General features: G+C 36.7%; 1 protein-coding gene across 1 annotated transcript; it reads right to left on the reverse strand.

Moving 5' to 3' along the window:
• Positions 1–2,177: 2,177 nt before the first annotated feature.
• LOC129742967 (mucin-5AC-like) lies at positions 2,178–20,007 on the reverse strand. The gene is made up of 6 exons (XM_055734911.1): positions 19,943–20,007; positions 18,297–18,424; positions 18,024–18,198; positions 16,851–17,003; positions 9,095–9,147; positions 2,178–2,305 (listed from the first exon to the last, which is right to left on the reverse strand). Exons 1-6 carry the CDS (start codon positions 20,005–20,007, stop codon positions 2,187–2,189), a joined length of 693 nt encoding a protein of 230 aa, XP_055590886.1. The 3' UTR covers positions 2,178–2,186.
• Positions 20,008–24,643: the final 4,636 nt, after the last annotated feature.

Genomic DNA, 24,643 nt, shown 5'->3' on the forward strand with positions numbered 1-24,643 from the left:
GGTGTGGAATGAATGGTCAGGTCATACCACTGAATGGGCCACCGGAAATTTTTTTCTAATGAAGCTGTTGTTAAGTTTTGCTTCTGCTTCAGGTGGTGCGGCATTAAGGGTTGACTATTATCATCATCATAATCATCAAATAATTAGTTGCTTTTTCGTGGGAGCCGGATCTAGGACTAGAATATGGAACGAATACAAAATTGAAGTCATAAGCCTAGGCGAAATGTTGAACTTTTTGGTGTCCTTTATAAAATTTAACAACAAATAATTTGACAATTCCATGCATAGAAAAATGTTTAAGGCACACGTTCGATTGAAATATTGTAGAAATGTACAATGTGATAAATCTTTATTCTAATCAATTCCTGAAATATCCTGTTGCTAATCCTGTTGCTCAGCAAGATTGAGTAAAAAATCGCCAAGATTTGGAAGTTAAATTTGCTAATCGGTTTATAAATAACTAGGAACTGAGGTCTACTTTTATACGTGACGCTCAAACATATATAATATGAGTTGAAATGTACGACAAAAACTCACAAAATTTCATTTATACTTCCTGACTATAAAAAAATATTCAGGAAAGAGACATACATAAGTTTTGATGGGCTCCGAAGACGGATTGCAGCTTATCCGAGTTAAAATTTTCAGTATAGAACCTTAAAGCTGTAAAGTCACGTCACGTGACCCGCAGAATAAGCCCATTTTTCTCGCGTTAGCTTTCATTACGTCGTGTAAAACACCTTAAGAATTCACTGAAAACTGTTGCAAAACAACTTTAAAATTTGTATTTTACAAAAAGAATATGTCGTCCAGGCTACAAATATTCTACACGGAAAGAAGTTGCGACTAGTTTATGTCAGTTTTTGTATTTATTCGTAATAAACTGTTGTTTACGTTTTGTTTTATACGACGTAATGAAAGCTCACGCGAGATTTTATGATGTATGTTGACTAGATCGTTTAAACAGGTACCGAAAACTTGAATTGTCGAACGTTTTTTAATTTTTTCTAACTTAATGAAATTTAATTCTTCATAAAAATGGTTCATGTACATAACCTTGCTTTTTAAGTGAATTTATTTTTTGACTTAAAATAATCTTTTAAAAATCTTATCACTACTAAACTGTTTATTCTGATTGACTTGGAACCAAGATATGCTCACATAAAGCAGGCAAAGGGACAAAGTATAAACAATGAAAAAAAAACATTACACAAAGCACTGGACGAAAAATAAGAAACCCAATAGAGAATGAAAAAAAAAACATCGAATAAAGAAGAAACAAACACTCGAAATGTGCAAACCTTCGGAACAAAGTTGAATAGAGGAAATAAAGAAAAAAAAACCGCCAAAGACAACGAATTTACATATTTATGTAAGTATTTACACAGCACAATCCTCGCATATTCCAACAATGAACAATCGAATAAAAAAACACAACGAAACGAAAAAACCAAAATTCGAAACATTTGCAGGTGGTGGTGGTTTTGTGATTGATGTGGGTGGGTTTTTGGGTGACACCTTTCGATTTATGGCGCGTTAACCGGGATGCGTTAGTAAGAGTGTGGGTGGGTTGGCTTCTGTGTGTTTGTGTTTGTAGAGTTGATGTAAGGTTTAACTGTTAGGGGAAAAGTACCAAACTATATGCAGATAGATCGGAAAATTAAAAAAAAAGAGGGATCTTTCTCCACGAAGGGTGGTAATTGTTAGTAGTTTGGGAAAATTATTTGAGAAAAAAACATAAATCGAAAAAAACACACAATTTGGAAAGCGACTTTTACAGATAAACTTCTAGCAACCGCGAATGATAGTAATTTCTGGGGAAAGTTCGATAGAAGGGGACGAAAACATGATCGACGGTTGGATTTGTTGCTAGGTTTCTTTCTAATATTCTACTATAAACTGTACAATTTGCTTCAAACAAATCCAACCGCACGAAATTGATTTTTTTTCGGAAAGAGTTAGGAGAAGACGGGAGAATAAAATCTAGGGGATTAAAAAAAACAGAAACAAAAACAGCAAAATCAACGAAAGGCACAACATTGTTTGTTGTTGCTGTTTGCTTTCTATTTCTTCTCGGTTTTTTTTAAGGAAGGTTAAAAGGATAGGAAATAAAAAAAAATATAAAAAAAGAAGAAACAAAAGAACTCAAAAAACTATAATTTTGGTAGAATTCGATTTGTTGGCACTTACCGTTTGCTGAACCGAGTCGTAAGTCTTTGCAGAAATGTTTTGCCGGTGTGTGGCGAATCACCCACGGTGCCACCGGTTCCGGAGAATGCCGTACTGTTTCGGGATCTGGTTTGGCCTGTGTGTGGCGATGGTTTTGGTTTATTTTGTTGGAATTTTTTTTTGTGTTTTTTGGGAAGATGGAAGAGAAAAAAATATATTAGTTATTGTAACACAGTTGTTTATCATTATTATTGAGAAGTAGCTAGCAATTCTACAATAATTTACAAAAGCTCAAACAATTTCATGAACGTCAACAAATAAGAATGTTTATTTTTGAATGGTTTTGAATAACCACTCAATCCCATAATCGCAATTTGATCGAGACAAAAATTTAAGCCTTTGGTTATGCAGTGAAATATACACGCTTATTTTTTCAAACTCAAAATTAAGTTATTTAGTTTTAAAACAGCACTTCATAAGCAGCCCTCAAATTTGAGTTCGGCTGGGAAATCTCAAAACTAAGTTCTGATAGGCATACTCAAAACTAAGTTCGGCAGCCGTTCTCAAATTTATCATTTTTATTCGAGGGCTGGTTATTTTTAGGGAAATAAAGAAAAGTTCCAAGTTTGTGGAACCGTCCCGGTACATTGCATTGCAATTACAGAGCGGTGGAAAGTTTTGACACTACCGATCAAAACTACAAAGGAAACTTTCAAAATCCCTCGGAAGGTAACAACCGGAAGATTCCGAACATTCCAAGCCGCTCACCATATGATGACAATGACAGCCATTCCATTTTGACGTTCCTGCACAGTCTTCCGGTAATTGTTCAGGAGTGACAAAATTTTGCGACGTGTTCGTTGATTGCTGTTCCGGTTTCAAGAGAACTCGCTTAATATTTTCAGTCCAACAAAGATAGTTCAATTTTTAGATCATAAGGTCGAGCTCAGTTTTGCTCCCTCGCCGAAGGAAAAAAAAGATTAGTTTTAAGTTCGCAGTTCGAACTCCGTATTGAACCATCACAAGGAGGAAAAAGGGAACTTAACTTCAAGTTCAGAGGATCGAACTGTGTTTTGAACCGCGGTCAAACTTAATTGAGTTTGAAAAAAGGAGCGTGTAAACGCTTCTTTTTTCGAAACTCAGAAATAAGTGGTTTTGGCTCAAAACACCACTTTAGTGGCAGCCCTCAACTTTGAGTGACTGGCATACTCAAAAATTGAGTATGCCAGCCGAAATCCAATTTCAACTTTTTTCATGCCTTTATTCGTAGCTACTCAAAATGCCGTTCGGCAGCCTTAAAGTGCTTTCAGTTCAACATACACAAAGAGGGTTCATTTTTCAGTTCATTGAATCCTATGCCAAAGAAAAAATGGATTAGTTTCAGTTCGCAGTTCGAACACCGTTTTGAACCATCGCAAGGAGGAAGAATGGAACTCAACTTTAGTTCATAGAATCGAACTATGTTTAAACCACGGTTAAAACAGCACTTCATTGGCAACCCTCAAATTTGAGTTCGACTGGGAAATCTCAAAACTAAGTTCTGATAGGCATACTCAAAACTAAGTTCGACAACCGAATTCCAATTTGACCTTTTTTATGCCTTTATTCGTAGCTACCCAAAATGCAGTTCAGCGGAAAGGGCACAAATGGGATTACTTTTGAGTTCGCAGTTCGTACTTCGTTCTGATCCATCGCAAGGAGGAAAAATGGAACTCAATTTAAAGTTCATAGAATCGAACTATGCTTTGAACCACGTTCATACTTAATTTTGAGTTCTAAAAAAGGAGCGTGTGTGATTGCTCCTGAATTGATGTATAGTACACGCCTATATAAATTCAACTATACTTGCGTTCTTTGAACCAGCATACTCATATTATGGGTTTTTTACAATTTCTTCCAATATGTATGTTAGAAAAGCAAGTTCTATAATATTCTATTTTTCTAATTTTTGGAGGATTTAACCAGCTTGGTCGTCCGTCCTTACAAAACAATGTTCAATTTGCTTCTCTTACAAGTTTGTTCGAATTTTGTTCCCAGAACAGGCGTATAGGCTCAGAGTTGAAGTCTTTGAGCGAAAATCTGGGTAAATTTGGGACTGTCTCCAACAATTTAGGACTATCAGAGGCTAAGGAGAAAATTTCTCGGAGTCTGTTTATCATTTGTGTATACAACGAGAATCGAATCTCGATGGCTATTAACTATTTCCATTGCATACTCTGCATATGTTAAAACATGGATGATTTCTCCCCAGTGACACTTCCATATTATGGGCTTTTTAACATTTCTCCCAATATGTTTTATATTAAGTGGTGTTGGTTTAAAACAGCACTTCAGTGGCAACCCTCAACTTTGAGAGACTGGCATACTCAAAACTAAGTTCGACAGCCGAAATTCAATTTTAAAATTGTTCATGCCTTTATTCGTAGCTACTCAAAATACAGTTCGGCAAAAATGGCACAAATGGGATTAGTTTTGAGTTCGCAGTTTGTACTCCGTTTTGAACCATCGCAAGGAGGAAAAATGGAACTCAATTTAAAATTCATAGAACCGAACTATGCGTTTAACCACGTTCAAACTTAATTTTTCAGTACTAAAAAAGGAGCGTGTATGTTTACTCCTGAATCTGAATTCACACATACACGCTTAAATAAATTCAAATATACTCGCTTTTTTTAACCATCTAACCCATATTATGGGTTTTTTTCAACATTTCTTCCAATATGTTACAAAACCTAGCTCTATTCTATTATATTTTGCTATTTTTTGTAGGATTAAACCAGCTTGGTCATTCGTCCTCACAAAAATAACTTAAATTTGCTTCTCTTACAAGTTTGCTCGCATTTTGTTCCCAAAACATGCTAACGCTGCTGTTTACTTTTCATGGCGATAAGCACAGAGTTGAGATCTTTGAGAGGAAACCTGGGTAAATTTGGGACTGTCCCCAACAATTCAGGAATATCAGATACTAAGGAGAAAAATTCTCGAATACTGTTTATCACTTGTGAACACAACGAGAATCGAATCTCGATGGCTTTTAACTATTTCCATTGCATATGTTAAAATATGGATGACATTTTTCTCCAGTGACGATTCAAAAATTCAGACCAGGCAGGGTAATATTGTTCAACTCCACTAGCCTATCCTGTGAAAATGCCGAGTGTACACCAAAATAAATAGCGACGAAGGCAATGCCGTGAACTAGAGCGAACATTCAGCTGATAAAGTGTTAGGAAGAAGCACTTAAACAACTCAGATGGTCTGGTTTCATCTTTACAAGAAGAACAAGTATCGAAATGATATAAATAACTAAGAGAAAATAACTTGCACTTCGTTATTTGTGTTTGGGATTTCCCATTCTCTCACAGCAGAGCTTCTCTAAGCCGCCGACCGTAGCTTAGAGGATAGCGTTTAAGTCTTCTAAGCCAGCGGTCATGAGATCGAGTCTCGGTCACCGCATACATAGTACTCTTTCTGTGGGCTGGTGGTGTTAGTATTAGTAACCCAGCAAACATTTGTGTAACTATATTCTAATGCTGTTTTGATATACGTTCCATAAACGTTATAGAATGATCGTATGAAAGCTGAAAAACAGCATTTACATACCAAAGTGGAGAGATACATGAATAATTATCTTTCTTTCTAAAACGACGAAAACTACACCAATTCGACGTTATCCGACACCTTATTCGTATCTATCGGAAGAATGCAAGAGAGCGCAAAATTTTGCTCTCATAGCCTTCAAATCGTTGCCAGTGACAATATTTTTCAGTTCTCTCATTGGTCCATATTACTCAATTCCCATCTGATTTTTAGCCATCTGGATGCACTGCTGGTTGCAGAGAGAACATGATGATGATTTTCTCACTTGAAGCTCGCGCGAGAGAAAAATCATTTAAAAATTTACAAAAAAGGCCGTCCTTCCATCATATCCGATTTAAACTGACTTCAGACGACATTTTATACGATCTTTTCCGTATGCAGCTGAAATTGCGATTCGCAACACCATGGTGAACGATTTGAGTTATCATTTCTAATACGATTTCATGTTTGCTGGGAAGTTTGTTAGCCATTATATCCTTGAAAGATGTACGCTTTTGTCTTAAGTAGAATTTAGATCTCTTCAAAGAAATATGAAGTTTCACTGAAATCCTATATGTGTGTGTTCGTTTTTTTCGTTCGAACTTCGATTCCACGAGAGGAGCTCCACTCGGAAAAAGTTTAGCGCACTCGGAATCTAAGCAGAGAAGAATGAAAAATATAGTTTAAATAAATATATTTATAGTTGATGGCCAAACGAATTTTGTTGAATCAATTATAATTATAGTTGAATGTATAAAAACAGTCCAAATTGTGAAATTTTATTGATTGTGATAAATTAAAATTTTATCTATTGTATTTACAGTTGAATGCCTACAATCAATCAGAAAACTATGAACCTACATTAGAATCTATTATATTTATAGTTAAATGTTGAATATTCATAGTTGACTGAGAATCATTCAGCAATGTATTTGATTGAAATTGTAATATTATTTATAAAGCTTCACTGTCTGAAAGATCAGCTTATTGTAAACGCCAAATGAGTTCACTCTCCATTTTTACCAATTTTTTCATAAAAAAAGATCGATTTGGACCTAGAACGGACCAAACAAAGGAGTTTTTGGGCTTTGCCCTCGATAAACTAATTTTAGAGAATCAACATTTGATGAACAATAAAATTCATGGTAATGGCGTAAAAACTAGGCAAAATTGCCCGATTGGAAACTGTCAAAGACTAAAGAGCAGAGTTATGATTAGATGACTTCACTTTTTATTTGTAACCAAAGTAGAATTGCTAGCTTCATTCAATATATTTTTATTTTAAAAGTAATAAACAAAAAATACCTATACGTAAAAACAAAAAAAAAAAGGTAGACAGTTTTGTTTTTCAGAATAGGGACTGCACAGAACATTTTACATCAATCCGTAATAAAAAAAGACATTTAATTTTTGTTTTGAAAAATGAAAAATAGAAACAATTAACAATTTTTTTGGTCAGTGCTCAGATAGCGACAGATTTACACTCTAGTATTACATATTTAGTCACGCCAAAAAAATATAGATCACAATCGGTTCGTGCAAACCCTCAATATTGACAGAATGTAGTTGAAGCTCTAGAGACGAGTTTGGCAATCATTTGTGCAGTGGCAGAGGAAAAAAGAGGTAAGGATTTCCAGAAGTTTTTGCTTAACTTTCAACAGGACATTTGACCTAAGTAGAACGACAAATTGTAGCTAGTTTAACGAACGGATTGAAGATCATTTCACGTGAAACTTTCATTCCAATAGTGATACACATCAGGGGTTGTCAAATTGGCACTTTTTCGAATTTCAGAAGTCCTAAGGGTCAACAAGATTTGTTTTTTGGTCAAAATGAAGTGATTTTTGTGAATTGAATTTCTAGTAGACAGTAGAGTGTATCGTTTTGCAACTTTTTTCGAATTTCAAAAACCCTGTAGTCTGAAAAAAATTCGTTTTGGTCAAATTACTGACAGATTTTTTGCAGATTTTTAAAAATGAGATTAAGATACCCGGATTTTGATTTGAAATTTTGTGTGAAAAAAAAACTCAAAACTTTGTTCGGAGAATGCAACTTTTTTGGTTTTTGTTGAATATTTTGTTCTCACGCAATGCATATGAAATTCCATTATATGAAGCTTACTGAAAAATTCTCTGGCTACAACTTTGACGAAGACGACAAAGGGGTAGGAGTAGCAATAAAATAGTTATAACGCTCCAAAAAAAAGGATTCTTTTTTTTCTTGGAAAGAAACTGACTGACTGTCCGTCCAATTGTCAGAAATATTATTTGATGAATTGATCTTCATTACATTCTCTATCATTTACGAAAAACAAAGTTAGGGTTACAAAAAATCAAGTGCTACCAGATGCCACGATTTTGCAAAAATTAAACTAATTATACCAAAACGACATTTGACATTTGTTGAAGCCTGAAGCTTGGCATGATATCCATGCCAACCTTATTGCCAAAAATGCAAGTCTAAAGCCTAGTCCACATCAGGCAGCTCGAACTGCGATTTTTGTTATGAGACGAACTTTGTTGTCTGTTCTTGTTTCTGGAAACCTGAGACAGTCTCAAAGCCTCTCGAATAAAATGGGAGCCACTGAGACCGTCTCGAGACGAGCTGTCTCCTAGTTTGGACTAGCCTTAAGAGCCTTTTATTAGGCCAAAAACGACATTGGTTAAAGATTGGTGCGAAATCAATCCACGCCAAACGTCAGTTTATCAATGCCAAAAATGCAAGTTTGAGGGCATTATGCTAAAAAAAAACATTCGTTAATTATGACATTTGATGAAGATTGGCATGATATCCATGTCCATCTTTAAAAAGCGTATATGAAAATGTAAGTTTAAGAGCATAATGCCAAAAACGAGAAACTTGGAATGTGACATTTGTTGGAGATCGACACGAAATCAATTCATGCCAAACGTCCGCAAATTAATGCCAAAAATGCAGGTTTATGATCATTATTCCAAAAACGACATCATTTCAATGCGACATTTGTTGAAGATTGGCATGATTTCCATGTCAATCTTCAACAAATGAATGCCAAAAATGCAAATGTAACGGCATCATGTCAAAAACGACATCTTTTGAATGTGTCATTTTTGGCACGATATCTTTAATAAACGTAAACAAATTAGTACCAAAAGTTGCAAGTTAAAAAAGATAGGTCAAATGTCCCAGTTTGATCCTTTTAAAATAACAAAAGCTGAGCGACGCTGGTCGATAATTTCTCGTAAATGTTAAATCGTTTTCAAGGTGGGAAACGCAAAAATTTTGGAGCTGATATAGCCGTGAGACTTGGTGGTGCTGGAGGTTTTTTGGTGGTGATGGTGGTGGTGATTTTGAGGGGAACACTTACCCGAGTGGAAGGTCGATCGCGATGGAACATTCCTGGGAAATGGAGCCGGTTGTCTGGAAGAATTAACGGCTGGTGTAAGACTATTGCGATTCACCATGCTGGATGTTGTGTAGTAGAAGTAGTGGTGTGGTTGGTTGTTTATGGTGTGGAATTTAATTTTTGCGATTTTTCGGTCATTTCATTTTTGAGCGAATTTAGGTTGATCGGATTTTACAGATTTGATTTCAGATTTTTTTTTGGTTGTTGATCGGGTTGCGTGATGAGAAGAGGCAGGTTCGTGGTGGTGATGGTTGGATTTGGTTGGTTTGATATTTTCGATTACGGAGATAAAAACGGAAAAGAAAGAAGAAAAAAGAAACGAGAAAAAATGGTTTAAAACACAAACGATATTTGGTTTAGCGGTTTCTAAAAGTAACTTAAGCTAGCTTACAAACTACATTTTAAAAAAAATAAAAACCCTTTGGAAGTACAGAAAAATCCCACCCATAAAAATAAAACCAATACGCTAGAAGGGGAAGTACCAAACTTAAACTAACAAACGAACGCAGAGAAAGCTGCAACCAGATTGAGGGAAAAAAAATCGGAAATAACCAATAGTCAAACCAACAACAACAGTAACAATAACGATAAAAATTATAATATCAACAACAACGGCAACGTAAGTATGGGATTGAATGGAGTCTCTCTCTCTCTCTTAGTCGTGAGAGAGATAACGAGTCTTCTCTTCGGGAAGTACGAACCCGAACCGAAAACATACGATCGGGAACGAGAGAAAGATTCGTTTTCGGCGAATTGAAATGGGAAATGGATATTTTTACTGTGAACCTTTTTTATGATAAAATTAGAGAAAAAATACAACCATAATTTTTAAAAATCTGATTTCCTTGGTTTTCGACAAATGAATGTCAAATGAGTTTGGTGTAGGGTCAAACAATGGAAAAGATCACTCACTTATTTTTTTTAAATGTTAGTAAAGTAAATATATTTACAAAAAAATTGACAGAAATTTATTTACATATTTCAAAACATTTGTCTGATGAAGTTCAACAATTTATAAGAGTTGAACGTTGAATGATCTTTTGAATTGTTTCGGAATGATGTTCGAAATGTAATCGACGGTGAAAAAACTTCACATGTTGAGTGCCATGTCAGTTACCGGTTGTAGTTTGTGGCACTCAACATGTTGAAAGAAAATGCATTTGGATGGAAAACAAATTTCTAAGATAAATCTAAACGTTTCAGGTGAGTAAAATTCATGCAAAAACTGTAGCAAGGCAGTGAATCGAAAAAGAGAAAAAAAAATTGACGAGACAATCCCTGAAGATGGGCAAAATCACGATCGAAACGTTGAAAATTGAGTCAGAAGCTGCTGCCCTTGACGTCTTATATACACACTGACGGTTACTTTACCCTTCAATTAGTTCTACTATAAGATAACTATAATTGATTTTCGATTTTCTGTCTTTGTCAACCGACAACAAATTCCAACTTAAAGGGTCAGTTTTCTTCGTGAAATGATGTAAGTAATATGCCGCCGTACCACAGGAAAAAATCGCTGAAGGTGTGCCTTTGATAATTGGACAGGGGGGGGGGGAAACCTGTTTTTCTATCCGCAAAAAAAAATCGACAAGAAAAACCACAAATGGACGACAGAGTGTGGGAGCAGCACAAATGACAATCAATTTTACAAGTTTTAAGGACCGACTCTGGTAGTAGGTAGGCACCTAATGTCTCAGCGAATCAATCAATCATGTAGCGAGCCGGTAATCATCCGAATGATTGGTGGAAATTGAAGGTTATGTCCAAGTACGACGTAATCGAGGCTTTAGACGACAAAAATCTATAATCCATATTTTTTCTTAGTTTTGGATTAATCCCAAAATTGGATTGTAAAATCGTTCAGTCAATTTATAGATCGGAAACATATGTTCCCAAAATAACAAAGCTCCGCTTTTCGATACCGGCGATAACTTTTCCAAGAACTATAAAATAACGGCGCTAAAGATATAATCGATAATCCCCAGCGAACAAAAACGGCAGTTGTCAATAAGGGGAAAAAGTTTTTTATCGCAATTACACACCATCATTTCGGTGAAATTGTTATTGGTTTCTGATTCCTCGAATCTGGGGAGTGATTCGAATGAAATCGAAAGAGACACACATCGGTTTACCCACATGGATTGACGCCGAACTAAATTTAAAGTTTAAACAAGGCTGGAAAACCTCCAAATACCTGTGAGGTTCAGAGACATTATTCTATAACGACGTCAAGAGCGACATCGATTGTTGGTTGGGATCAGGGTTGGTAAATTTCGCCCGTCACGCTTGACCCGACTAGTTTTTTTTTCATCAAACGACCGGCACCTTACTCAATTGACGGAGCCTCACTACTCGCATGACGGATAAAGCACGACACCAATCAACATTTCTCCGTCATGCGACTGGCGAAGCTCCTACACATCCTCGATCGGCTGCTGTCGACAGGTACAACTAATTGAACGACTTGCTGGCAGAGAGCAACAATAGCAATAAAAAACTGAAAACGGGCTTGCTGGCAGGAGCAACAATAATAATAAATGCGTTTCTTTTTCGTCTTTGGTCGTCTTCGGCTTGCTGGCAGGAGCAACAATAATAATAAATGCGTTTCTTTTTCGTCATCGGTCGTTGAAATGCGATTGCTTGACTAGGTCATTATTTTAGCTTCCAATGACTGGGGAATGAATGACTGGCAAACGAATTGACTGGTCGTTAAGGAACAGTCAAATGAGTTTGAAGGACCATTTTACCGTTGACCGTTGAATTTTGCCAACCCTGGTTGGGATACTAATCACCAAACTTGGGAATCAGTCCGACACGGAGTTTAGATTTGTTGAAATTAAAAATAACATAAATATGAATAGAAGTTTTTTGAACAATAACCAACGTTTCAATTCTTTTCAAGGATTGTAAAATTTCTTTTATGGTCTTCTTTGTAATACAAAAAAAAATAACAAACACAAATTCTCGTCATGTTTTTAAATCTTGTATTTTATTATTGCTATTGAAAAATGAAATTTTTCGACATTTATAAAAATTTAGCAGTGAGCAGTTTTTTAAAGCTCATTATAATACAAAAAGATAAAACAAAAAAAATCAGTCAATAAAAAAACAGAAAGTTATTTTCAAGAATCTACAACAAAATGAAATTACAATTCCCTGAAAAAGACACAGAATAAAAAAGCGAAACGTTGGAAAAGTTAAACGCTTTACGCGTTAGATTATTCTGAAAACCGAATTTCGAACTCACTGTTAGAAAAAATAGAGTCGGTCCACTATGCTACCGTGGGTGAAATTGAATATTTTCTTTCTTTCTGTCATGTTGCTATGCTATTTTTAGCTCTTAGCAAATCGCAAGTAATTCAAACGATTCTAATTTGAAATAATCGTTCGATTATTCACGGCCATTGTGAACGAAAATAGAACATTCTGCGTCATGAAGATGCCGACTTTCTCATTGTGGAATAAAATCGTCGCAATTTCTAAAACGGTTCCAATTGTGAAATCTGAAAATGATGCCTTAGTTTGAATGATTCAGAATTCACAACTCACAGTTAGAATTCAAATTGGAATATATTTTTAATGAGACTGCTCAATCTTTGACACTGAGAGAATGTGAGAACTTTCAGCACGCAGTGAGTAAATAAACTCATACTATGTTCGGAAAATGTTCGGTATTTGATTCGGATTTATGCACTCAAAAGTTGAAAATGAAGTTTAATTAGCAATTTGTTTTTTCATGCCAATCTTTTTTTGTTCTTAATGCATGTTTTCGGTGTCCTTTATTAAATAAATTCTATTTATGAAATTGTAATTTTGTCACTTTTCTTGAAACAAAGGACCAACGAATGAATACCTAATATGGACGATTTTGATGGAACAAATGCGGATAAAAAAAAATCTTTGATAGAATTTTATAATTTTAAAAACAAAACTACACAGTAAAAACAGTAAATTTAAAAATGCAATAAGCTCATGCTCATTTGCTATCTGAACCAATTTCAAAACAAAGTTTAAAAATAAGCAAAACAAGAATCAAAATTTGATAACATGCTCGAAAATTTGTACAATTAATTCATTATGTTAAGCATTAAATAAACACAAAACTATAGTAAAAAAACAGCCAAGACATTAGAGCAAAAGAGACGGAGAGAGAACGAACAACGCGTGAGAACCACTATTGAAAAACATCAACAAGAGCGCAGAGCAACATCAAATTCAGAAAAAAACAGCGAAAGTGTGAGAGCGAGAGAGCGTTTTAAGAGTAGTAGTAACGAATAAGTAACGAAAAAAAATCAAAATCAATTAAAAAATGAGAGTCCTATTCGGAAAAAAAGTATGCAGAAGAAACGAGGCAAAAGAGAAAAATTAACTTTTGCGCCTGGGAGGCAGTTTTCGACTCACCGAATACAGTTTGTTGAATGCGAGAATCGAATGTGGTTCAATGATTAGATTATTTGTTTTGCGATTTCGATTGCGGTGGTTGTTGTTAGTATTGGTGAGAATTTTTTCCGTTCGCGACATTGCGATTTTTTTTGGTTTTTGCAAAATGCCACCGACAAACGACAGGTTTTGGGGCCGAAACGTTTTTTTTTCGAATTACCAATACCGAGAGAGATAAAAAATGCAACGAGAGAGAAAAGAAAAAAAAACAGAGAAAATACACAACGGCGGGTTAGCTGGGTCTTCCTGGGTCGATGATGATTTTGATTGGGAAATGAGTATGAGAATTGACGCCTTACTATAGCAATTTGAGTAATGAATGTGCACATTTAGTAACAGAGCGATTTGAAAAGAATTTGATTTGATTCCTATGAAAATTGCAATTAATACTTAGTTGAAATAACCCTACCTAGAACATTTTTAAGTCCAGAGAAAAAACTTCCAATATAAATTATGAAAATCATTTAGAAACAACTACCATGACAAATAAAGAAACATAAACCAGGAATATACAAGTCTAATTCAATACACCAACAGTATTAACCGATTACAACACAGGAGTTATTTTGAGTCATAGGTCTCAAAATTCTTACGAAAAATTAGTAAATCCTGCACACTTCTAATCAATTTTTTAAATATCTCTTCGATCTTAGATTTGTTTTTCGAGATATTCAGAGAAAACACTGGAATATACACATCAGTCGCGTTTAGAAATATCTTCTAAAAATTTAAGAAAGAAAATTATTAGAGAAACGTAATCAGAGATAGAGAGAGAACTTATAAGATTAACAAATTAGGATATTAGGAGAGTAATTATTTTCAGTGCTGCCAATTTCCCGGTTTTCTGGACTTGCCTAATTTTTGCAGCGTTAACCTGACTCTATTTTTAAACAAATTTGTTTGAAGAAACTTGATTGTTCCGGTATTTTGAACATGTTTATTGAAAACGAATGTACAGAACGGAATAACTTAAGTAATATGTTAACAAAAATAAGTTTAAAAAAAAAATAAATATTAAGAACTTCTGTGATGTAAATGGTTAAAACTCTTCATACTAAAGACAATTGCCGATAAAAGTCTTGGGAATTATTTCAGCTTTTTTATATTTTTATATCTAGTTTTCATTTTACCACCGATCGACTTTTTTTATCATTAAATAAGTTTTTCTATTTAAAATAAATGAGATTCTTTAATATCTACTTCTAATGCGTTCTATATAAAAGCTTAGTGAAATATAAATTAAGACATTTTTCTCCATCTAGCATTAGACAAGTAGGTCGTTCAAAAAAAAAACCCTCGTAGAAAAAGATCAAATGAAATATGTACAAAAAATATACAATGTTAGATGATGACAGAGGAAATGTACTACAGGAAAAGCCTAAAAAAAATTATCATCCAACGAATAAAAAAAAAACTCTACAAATCAACTCTATCATGGAAAGCTTCGTACATAATAGAAACTGAGGTGAAATCACTCGGCACGAAGTAATGTACACGGAAAGAAAAAAAAAACCGATCACTCTCTAAGGAAATTGAAAAACTCTAACTTTCCACCACTTTTTCACTGTCGCTCTTCGTTCGCTCGTTTGACTGATTTTATATCACGGTTTTACCATGAATTATATATCAAACTTGTAAAACGTTCTTAATCACAACTAACTGAAAGAAAAAACAGCTAAGAAGATCCTGATAAAAAGGTCTGATCAATGACTGATAGGAACATCTGTTTAATCACTTACAGAGAGGTATTTTCGAAAAAAAATTTAGTTCAAAAAACGCCTTTGATCATAACTAACTGAAAAAAGGTAAAACAAAATTTTACAGATTTGTTCAACGAATTTTAGGTCTGTTTAGTGACTGATAAAAAGGTTTGTTCGCTTAGTTGGAAAGACGTTCTCGTTCACCAATAATCGAAAGAAAAAAGGTTAAACCAGAAGATGAAAAGGTCTGTTCAATGATTGATAGAAAGTTCTGTACGCAACCATATTTAGTTGACTGATAGAATGGTTTGTTCAATGAGTACAAAAACTATATATATATCAAACTTGTAAAACGTTCTTAATCACAACTAACTGAAAGAAAAAACAGCTAAGAAGATCCTGATAAAAAGGTCTGATCAATGACTGATAGGAAAATCTGTTTAATCACTGACAGAGAGGTATTTTCGAAAAAAAAAATTAGTTCAAAAAACGCCTTTGATCATAACTAACTGAAAAAAGGTAAAACAAAAATTTACAGATTTGTTCAACGAATTTTAGGTCTGTTCATTGACTGATAAAAAGGTTTGTTCGCTTAGTTGGAAAGACGTTCTCGTTCACCAATAATCGAAAGAAGAAAAGTTAAACCAGAAGATGAAAAGGTCTGTTCAATGATTGATAGAAAGTTCTGTACGCAACCATATTTAGTTGACTGATAGAATGGTTTGTTCAATGAGTACAAAAACCTTCCCAACGCAAAGCTGATGGAATTGAGTTTTATAAGTAAAAAGTTCTTTTTTTTTGTAATCCAATGTTTGAATGAAAAAAAGAACAGTATCAATGAAAACTGATATGGTGGTTTACTTCCAATGAGCTTGATAAAATCTGATTTAAATAACCGTGCTCAGAATTTGAACAGAACAATAAAATATTAGGTACATAAATATACATTTCGTTGAGCCTAGTTGAAACAAGTTAAAATTCTAGATAAAAAAGAAAAATATCATTTATTGGGTTTGGGTGGGTCCCAATCATATCTAACGACAGTCATTGAACAGATCTATAAATTTTGAACTGTATATTTTTTATGATCTATTTCAATGGAAAAAAAATCTGTTACATAAAATTTCAATTTCCTTTAAGTGATGAGTCAAAAAACAAAAAAAACAAAAAAGGGATGCCAGATAACAGACATAACAACACAATCTAAAAATTTAGGTTTCTTAATTTTAGAAAAAAGAACATTTTTAGTTAAACATCTTTTGAAAACAAAATCCTCAAAAACTGTGCTGAAATTTAAGCTGTTCAATCAAAATTTCATTTCACATAATCTGGCATCCCTGCAAATGGTACTTTACTCAGAAATTAAATAGCTTACTCAAATTAGATAGAGCTAATGGGAGCCAGACGAACGAGTGAACGATTTGTGTGATGGGGAGATGGCTGTAGTACGCTAGTATGTACTCGAGCGACAATTCAAAATGAGAGCGATAGAAAGTGATTGAGAGAGTTGAAAAACTAAAGAGTGAGAGAGTAGCAAAAAATCAAGAAACAATCCGGAGAGAACGCTCAAGCAATACCTTTGACGGAGGGGATCGGTAGTGGCGGCGCTGTTGACACTACTGTCGGCCGACGGTCCCGGGCTCGAGACGGACGCACTTTTCACGTGCCCTTTGCCACTGCCAGCCCCGGCGGAACTACCGCGGGTGAATTCCGGTATCGGGCCAATGAAGCTGTTTTTTTAAATTTTTTTACCCGATTGTTTAGTGTGTTTGTGTTTGGTAATAACATCATGCAGGTAGTATGAGTGAGTGTGTCGGGGTATTAGTTTACATGTAGTAGTGTCACAATTTGGTATTGTTCCCAATTCGATGACGCGGGTGGCAAAGATCCGTGACATTGGTGCGACGCGCGGAGAGGAGTTTATGTTTCATTCGGGTCGGGTTAACAAACGGTTTCGGTATAAACAATTGGTTTTTGGATTTTTGTTTTGTTTTGTGGTACAGGTTCACAGAGAGAAAAAAGAGATAAAAAGTGAAAGAACAAGTGAAAATTCGGTTTGAAGGTTGAAACTGTTGTTTTCTGTAGCGTGAGCAGTGTTAAGGTTTGGTACTGTTTTTTTTTCTTCCTCTAATGATTTTAGAACAAACTTAAACGGTTAGATGTTTGGATTTGGTTAAACAAGACAAATTATGAATGCACAAACAATAGATACATTGGATCGTGGCTTCATTCCAATGTTACTAGGAAGACAAATTCTATTTGGCTGACCGTCGTTCAACCTGTATCTAACTTAGATGACCAAGAAATGGAAAACAACTACCATAATAAATTGCGGAATCTTTGAAACTACTCTCAAAATTTTAAATCACACTTAGAAAGTTGGAAAAAATACAGTTATTTATAAAATTGAACCACTATTCTATTTTTAAACATCATGAATCTACTCGACAAGACATACGAAACTCCGGAAATAATAATAAGTAACGAAACCCTACGAAATAGAAATGGATGATGACGGCGAATTTGAAAGGGGTTTGGTTTGGTTTTATCCCGCGAATCAGACAAAGAATACTGTTAACGCTGTAGTAGGTATATGTTTCCCTATCTTGGTTTTTTGATTCCCTGTGGGATGCAGATCTCGGAAATCTGAATTCCCTCAGGGATATGATACCGATGTCAGTGTTTGCTTAATGATAAAGATTATAGATAGGTAAACTATTTTAGCAGAAAAAAGGAATAGAACTACGTACGCTGAATCCGTGGTGGCGTTTGTCTTTTCCGTGGACGATGTCTTCTCGTACAGGGTGGTGGACCGTCTCGGCATCATGCCGGCACTCGGCCCCACCGTTCGGTTGCCGTTGCTGGGATCGAACTTGCTACTGACCGTGCTGGTGGTACGGGGTTTCGCCGGACTGGAGATCGATGCTTTGGGAATAGATAAAAATGAGCGGATAAACAAGGTACTCAAGCGTTAAAATTTTCCAGATAATTTCTGGTAAAAACAATGAAATATGAATACTTACAATTGTCTGCCGATGTGATCGGCTTGGTTATACTGGACGCCGGCCTCTGGTTTTGTGCGGCTAGTCTGGCCGTATTCTCTTTAATGGTGGCTGAGTCGATGGTGTTCTGTCGTTTGAAATTACTGCTACTACAATCGAGGAGGAGGAGAAGATGAAGAAGAAAAAAAATATGATTAGGAGATATGAGATTTTTTTAATGACGGAATATAAACAAAAACATAATTTTTTATGAAAGAATTTGTATGACTGTGTAAGGTTAGTATCGAAACTTGTCTTCAAAAAACCCACTAGAGGCTGCCGACAGATCCTCGCCTAAGCTGCACAGAAGAAGTTGTGTATTTGGGTACCAAGTACCAACCCAATATCCAGACGCAAAAAGTGTCAGGCACCGTAGGTTTCAAATGTAGACGTAAGGTCCGACACGCGTTTCGGGGATCTTGAATCCAATTCGTGTGTACGACCAGAGGAAGTGCGTTTAACAACTTAATTTGTTTCCGGGAACTCCTGGAGCCAATTATGGACCTCAACACGAGGTCAAATACGAGGAACAAAAGGTGTCAGACACAAGACGTGTCAGGGTACGGCGCGTTTGGGGTGCCATGACCCCAATTGATACGTGCACCATTGGAAGTGCGTTTTGGGATCTCCTAGACCCAATTCGCAAAACGAGTAGTAGCGCAAAGTTTGGGTTTCAAGTCAACACTAGAAGAGTTTGCACCTTGACCCGTTCGAGGAGAACTCGGACCTTAAGTCGTAGAGAGTTGAGGTCATTGCTGAGGGGGTGGAGTCCTAAATGATGTATGTCGTGGAGCGCAGTAGCGCAAGATGACCTCTCACCACTAAAGAATTTATTTTATTTATTTGGTGTTCCGTCTCACGACATAACCTGATGAACAATATCTATTCCTCCAATTCACTCGGTTCATGGCAACCGTTCTCCAACTTTTCGAGCATTGCTTGTCTCGTTCCTACCGGATTGGCAGCGAACACCTGTTCTGTAGGACAGTCGTTCGGCCAAAGATGGTTATTAACACTCGTCGCTCGAATACTCCGAGTGTGCTGTTTCCTCCTCGAGCAATATCCACGTCTCATGCCCATAGAGGACAACCGGTCTAAATAATGAGCGTTATGTACAGGTTACAATTCGTGCGAGGGCTAAGTCTTCTCGACCGCAGTTGATTGTGGAGACCATAGTTTGCACGACTTCTCACAGCTGGTGTCATTGTATGCGGTCACCAGTGAGCCGAAATAGACAAAGCCTTCGACTATCTCCAGCTCGTCGCCGTCGATCGTGACCTTGTTATTACTGGACAAGCGGGCTCGGTCAGTCTCGAATCCGCAAGCCAGCATATACTTCGTCTTGGACGTATTAATCATTAACCCAATCCTTCCTGCTTCGCGTTTCAGTTTGCGATAGATCTCTTCCACCGTCGCAGTTGATCATAGTCGGCAGATCAACTGCGGCGATGTCATCGGTAAAGCTGATAAGTTGACTGGATCTGTTGCCCCGCATTTCGCCCACCGCTCGTCGAATAGCACCTTCTAGCGCCACGTTGAACATCATGCAGGATAGACCATCACCTTGTCGAAGCCCCCTGCGCGATTCGAATGAACTCGACAATTCACCCGAAATCCGCACACAGTACTGCGTTCCATCCACCGTCACCTTGATCAGCCTGGTCAGCTTTCCGGAAAAGCCGTTCTGGTCCATGATTTTCCATAGCTCGTCACGGTCAATCGTGCCGTATGGGGCTTTGAAGTCGATGAATAGATAGTGCTTAGGGTCTTGGTATCCACGGCATTTTTGGAGGATTTGCCGTAGTGTGAAGATCTGGTCCGTCGTTGACCGTTCTCCATGAAGCCGGCCTGATGACTTCCCACGAATCTGTTTGCTTGTTAGGCGGCGGAGTATCACTGAATAATAGTTTATGCGGCAGTTAGTGTTGGGAACCAAGTTAAGCGGCCCAGGTAGAGTTTAGGGAGTAGAAGGTATATGTGGAGTATGTCCCTTTGCACCCATAGAACCTGAGTAGTAAACTGGGAAGACGCGGTGGTTTGTGCCTTGTAATGAAATCCGTAAACGAGGTTTTACTACCGAGATTACCCAGTTAGTAAAAAAGGCAAAAACGTGCAGAAAGTTGGAAAACTCTGAAACGGGGATAACACTTAAAAAAGAAGTTTTGGATAACCAATTCCAAGTTTAAGAATTTTAAGGTCAGTCACTTAAATGAGGTAACGCAAACAGATGAACTGCGCAATGCCTTAGTCTCCCAATGTGAAGCCCAACATGAAGCCACCATTCAGCTTAAGGTCGATCCGCACAGCAGCGGAACAAAAGTGGCATGTTTCAGCTGTCCAAGAGCTTGTTGACTCCGCTTCATGTGTCGAATTTGGTAAAGTGAGATAGTCAATGTGCGGGATAGCGGCGTATCGGGAACCAGTTGGTGCTGCTAATGCGTGGAGTCTGATCATAGATCCTTCGAATCCTGTGGTGGTACTGGTGTGAAGTTTCTGGTTGCTTAACGGCTTATTGAAACAAAAATTTATATGTACCGATATACTAGATGAAATCTGGTAATGAGAAATGTTTAGCCTTCCAGAAGTCACCGGGGCAACTATAGTAATCGTCGAAGTGATCGATTAGTAGAGTATCCGAGCAGCGTCGAAGCTAAGTGCGAGTGTACTAAGTAACTTCAACTGATGGACCTGAACATGATCATGGAGTGGTATGGTCTCATCATTGGAAGATTATGGAGAAGAGTGAGCTTAATTCAACGAGGGTAGCTAAAAAGTTAAGGAATGATCTTTTGGACAGTGGATCTCGTTCAGAAGTATCCGAGTAGTGCCGTCTCCTAGGGCTGTCGGTGTCGACCTCCGGCCGACAAGGTTGAATTAGCCTTGCTTCATCCAAGTCAAGATGGGGTTGTTCGTTTTTGAGGACTGGAGATAGTCAAGTTAGATTTAATGCAATACCAAGACATCCGCACTAAGACTTCCACGGATGAATATGTGTGGCTCAGCATGCATAATGAACAGCTACAAGCAAAACCGGAGCTTTTGGTCCGCAGCTGCAAATACCTTGCCGGATCAATCACTTTCTTGCAAACATATCGGCAGAAACGTCTTTGAACTTGCCGGGGACATCACCTCGACCGAGTGGCTTTATAAAATGTTTGGCCAGGAAGCTGCCCAGAATCCAGACACGTTCTTTGGCTACTGCATTCTGCTTCAATGTCTGGTTGCTTATGTTATATATGCGAAGTTCGAACTGTTTTGCTTATACCCTTAACGATAAGTCCGAATTATCAGACATCGCGATTATCCACGAAGTGAGAATTGTATTGTCTATAAATAAGAAATAAAGATATGAGCAAGTCTCTTTTGTTGCTGAGAACTCAACGCTGTAACGTGTGTTTAATGAAAGGAAGATCTATTTTAGTGGCGACGAGAAAAAGCATATTGCGTTACTGGGTTTATCAAAAGTAAAAGCTTAATACTTTTGCGGAAAACTGTGGCGTGCATGTTAGTTTTCTTCAGAAGTGGCACATATTTTAATTGTGAAAGGTAATTCGGAAAAGCGCGATACAGCGTTTTTCTTAAGCGTGGTTTTCCGTGACACAATAGGTTGTATGGGGCCATTTTGTTTTAAAGCAGTAGTTCAGATATCATATTAGAACTCTTTTCTTTAAGACAACCAAATTTTGAAAAACTGTGAAAGAAACTACAACGTTTTCATTTTAATCCAAAAAATAGCACTACTGCGCCAAATATTTTTGGAAAGTGAAATTCGTCGAAAGGCAACGTGAAAATTTCACAGTGTGTGAGAAATGAAAATCTAAAAGAAATAACTGCGTGAAAAAAAATCGTGGGCTTGGTTTGGAAATAAAATAAATTGTGAGAACTGTAAATGCAATAATTTAAAGGACTGAAAATAAAGTGTAACAGAGAACACGTGGTTTGGGAACAATAGAGAATAGTGAACAGTGAGTCGTAATTCCGTCTTTTAGGTGGGCATCTGTTTTGCAAAAAAAAAACTGTTAAGAAAAACAAAAAGAAAATCCTGCACTATCAGTGAAATCATTATTTGAAGAGAAGCTATTTTGATAAGTGGTATCGTGCAAGGTGAGAGGTTAATAATTGAAACTCGCATTCACCATCTCACACGCAACTCACCACCATCGGCAGCAACACGTGCGAACTCATAAGTGGTACGGCTACCGCTTCAACTCGTAAGTCATCAAGGTCCTATCCTATATCCTATATCCTATATATTTTGCTATCTAGATTGTCGTTATGGCACTCATTGGAGCTGTGGATTACTTTGTTCAGGGCTCAAGTTTTGAAGAGTATATGGAGCGGATGGATTTTTTATACCAATTGAATAACGTACAGCCCGATAACAAACGTAGTCTATTTATAACTCTGAGTGGACCGGTAATTTTTAAAGAGCTTAAATTGATTTTCCCGGGGCGCGATTTAAGCACTATTGATTACAATTGTATGATTGAGCGTTTGAAAGAAAGGTTGGATAAACAGGATGATGTTATGCTGGTTCGTTGGAAATTTGATCAACGACGACAAGGACCGAATGAATCGTCAGAAAATTATATTTTGGCATTGAAGCTTCTTGCGGAGAACTGTGACTTTGGAGATCGTAAAGATGGGTTTATTAGAGATCGAATTATTTTTGGGCTGTATGATAAGGAATTGCAAAAGAAATTATTCAGACAAGTGGACTTAACGTTGGCAAATGTGGAACAAATAGTCGTGAGAAGTGAGTTGGCTGATTTGAGATCTCAAGTATTTGGAGATGAAAGTGGGAGAGTTCTTTCGGTGAAACATCGGTTGGGTAGAAGATATGAAAATAATTTTGATGATGATTATGAGAAAAGTCGTAGTCGGAACAGAAGTCAAGTGAGATTCAGGAGCCGAAGTAGTAGCAGTAGTGGTCGAAGTCGTAGTTACAGTCATGAAAGAGCGCCAAGAAGATATTCTGATTTCAAAGACAACCGTGATTTTCCTCGAAACAGATATGACTCAAATCGATTTTCCAGAAATTTTAGATTTTCTAATTCTCGGAGCAATTTTCGTAATGTTCCAAAAACATATAATCACGATAATTTAATATGCAACAGATGTGGGAACAAAGGGCACATAAAACGGAATTGCAACTTTCAAAGATCTCGTCAATCATTAAATTTTGTCGATGAACGTGAGATGTCTAATGATGAAACATACAATTTTAAAAGGCTCAGACTTAACAACTCTGGTAATGATGATGATGATGATGATGACAATGATGATGATGTATTTGCTTGTATGATGATTGCAACTCAAAGGAGCAAGAGTGAGCCGTGTATGGTTGACGCATATTTGGATGGGAAAAAAGTGAGGATGGAGATTGACTGTGGTGCCGCAGTTTCTGTGATCAGTGTGTTCACTTACGATTCACTATTCAGCCACATTCCGATGCATAACTGCCAAAGCAAATTAGTCGTGGTAAACGGGAAATCATTAGATATTTTTGGAAAAATTTTCGTAAAGGTTGAATTGAATGGAGCTGCTGTGAAAGTTTAAAAACCAATAATAATTTTTCCCCATTATTTGGAAGAAATTTGATGGATATATTCTACCCAAATTGGCGCAGCACTTTTGTGGTTTCTAACCAAGTAAACAATATTAATGTCGACCATGGAGAAAATAAGGATATGGGTTTCGAAGCTGATCTGGTACTTAAAGAACATCGTCCTATATTCAAGAAAGCATATGAGGTCCCACATAAACTACGAGAAAAGTTCTACATTGAACGCTCATCGCAACCAGTTGAAGCTGGTTCAGCAACCACGATCGAGAGGTGCGGTCATAAGTGTGGCAATACAACGGAACAAGCGGCGCAGGGAGTCAAGCAGCTCTAACGACGAGATTGGCAATCCACAGTGTTCGATGAACTCACCGGTGTCCCAAAGGTCGAAATCGAGAAAAATGAAAACCACCAAGGAACAAACAAATCCATTACGCAGTCCAATCTGCACGCGAAGTAAATCGCGGTCTGAATTATCAAACAAAGAAAAAACTCAATTAAAATGAGTCCGAATGAATTGAATGAATTGTGTTTTGTGAATTTATTAAAAGTATTTTTATATGATTATGTTTGAACAAAAAAAAAATTATATTACTTTTAACTAATGGAAGGAGAATTGTTATATATGCGAAGTTCGAACTGTTTTGCTTATACCCTTAACGATAAGTCCGAATTATCAGACATCGCGATTATCCACGAAGTGAGAATTGTATTGTCTATAAATAAGAAATAAAGATATGAGCAAGTCTCTTTTGTTGCTGAGAAC

The sequence above is a fragment of the Uranotaenia lowii genome, chromosome 2, assembly GCF_029784155.1.
Source record: "Uranotaenia lowii strain MFRU-FL chromosome 2, ASM2978415v1, whole genome shotgun sequence".
In the NCBI taxonomy this organism is placed as follows: Eukaryota; Metazoa; Arthropoda; class Insecta; order Diptera; family Culicidae; genus Uranotaenia; species Uranotaenia lowii.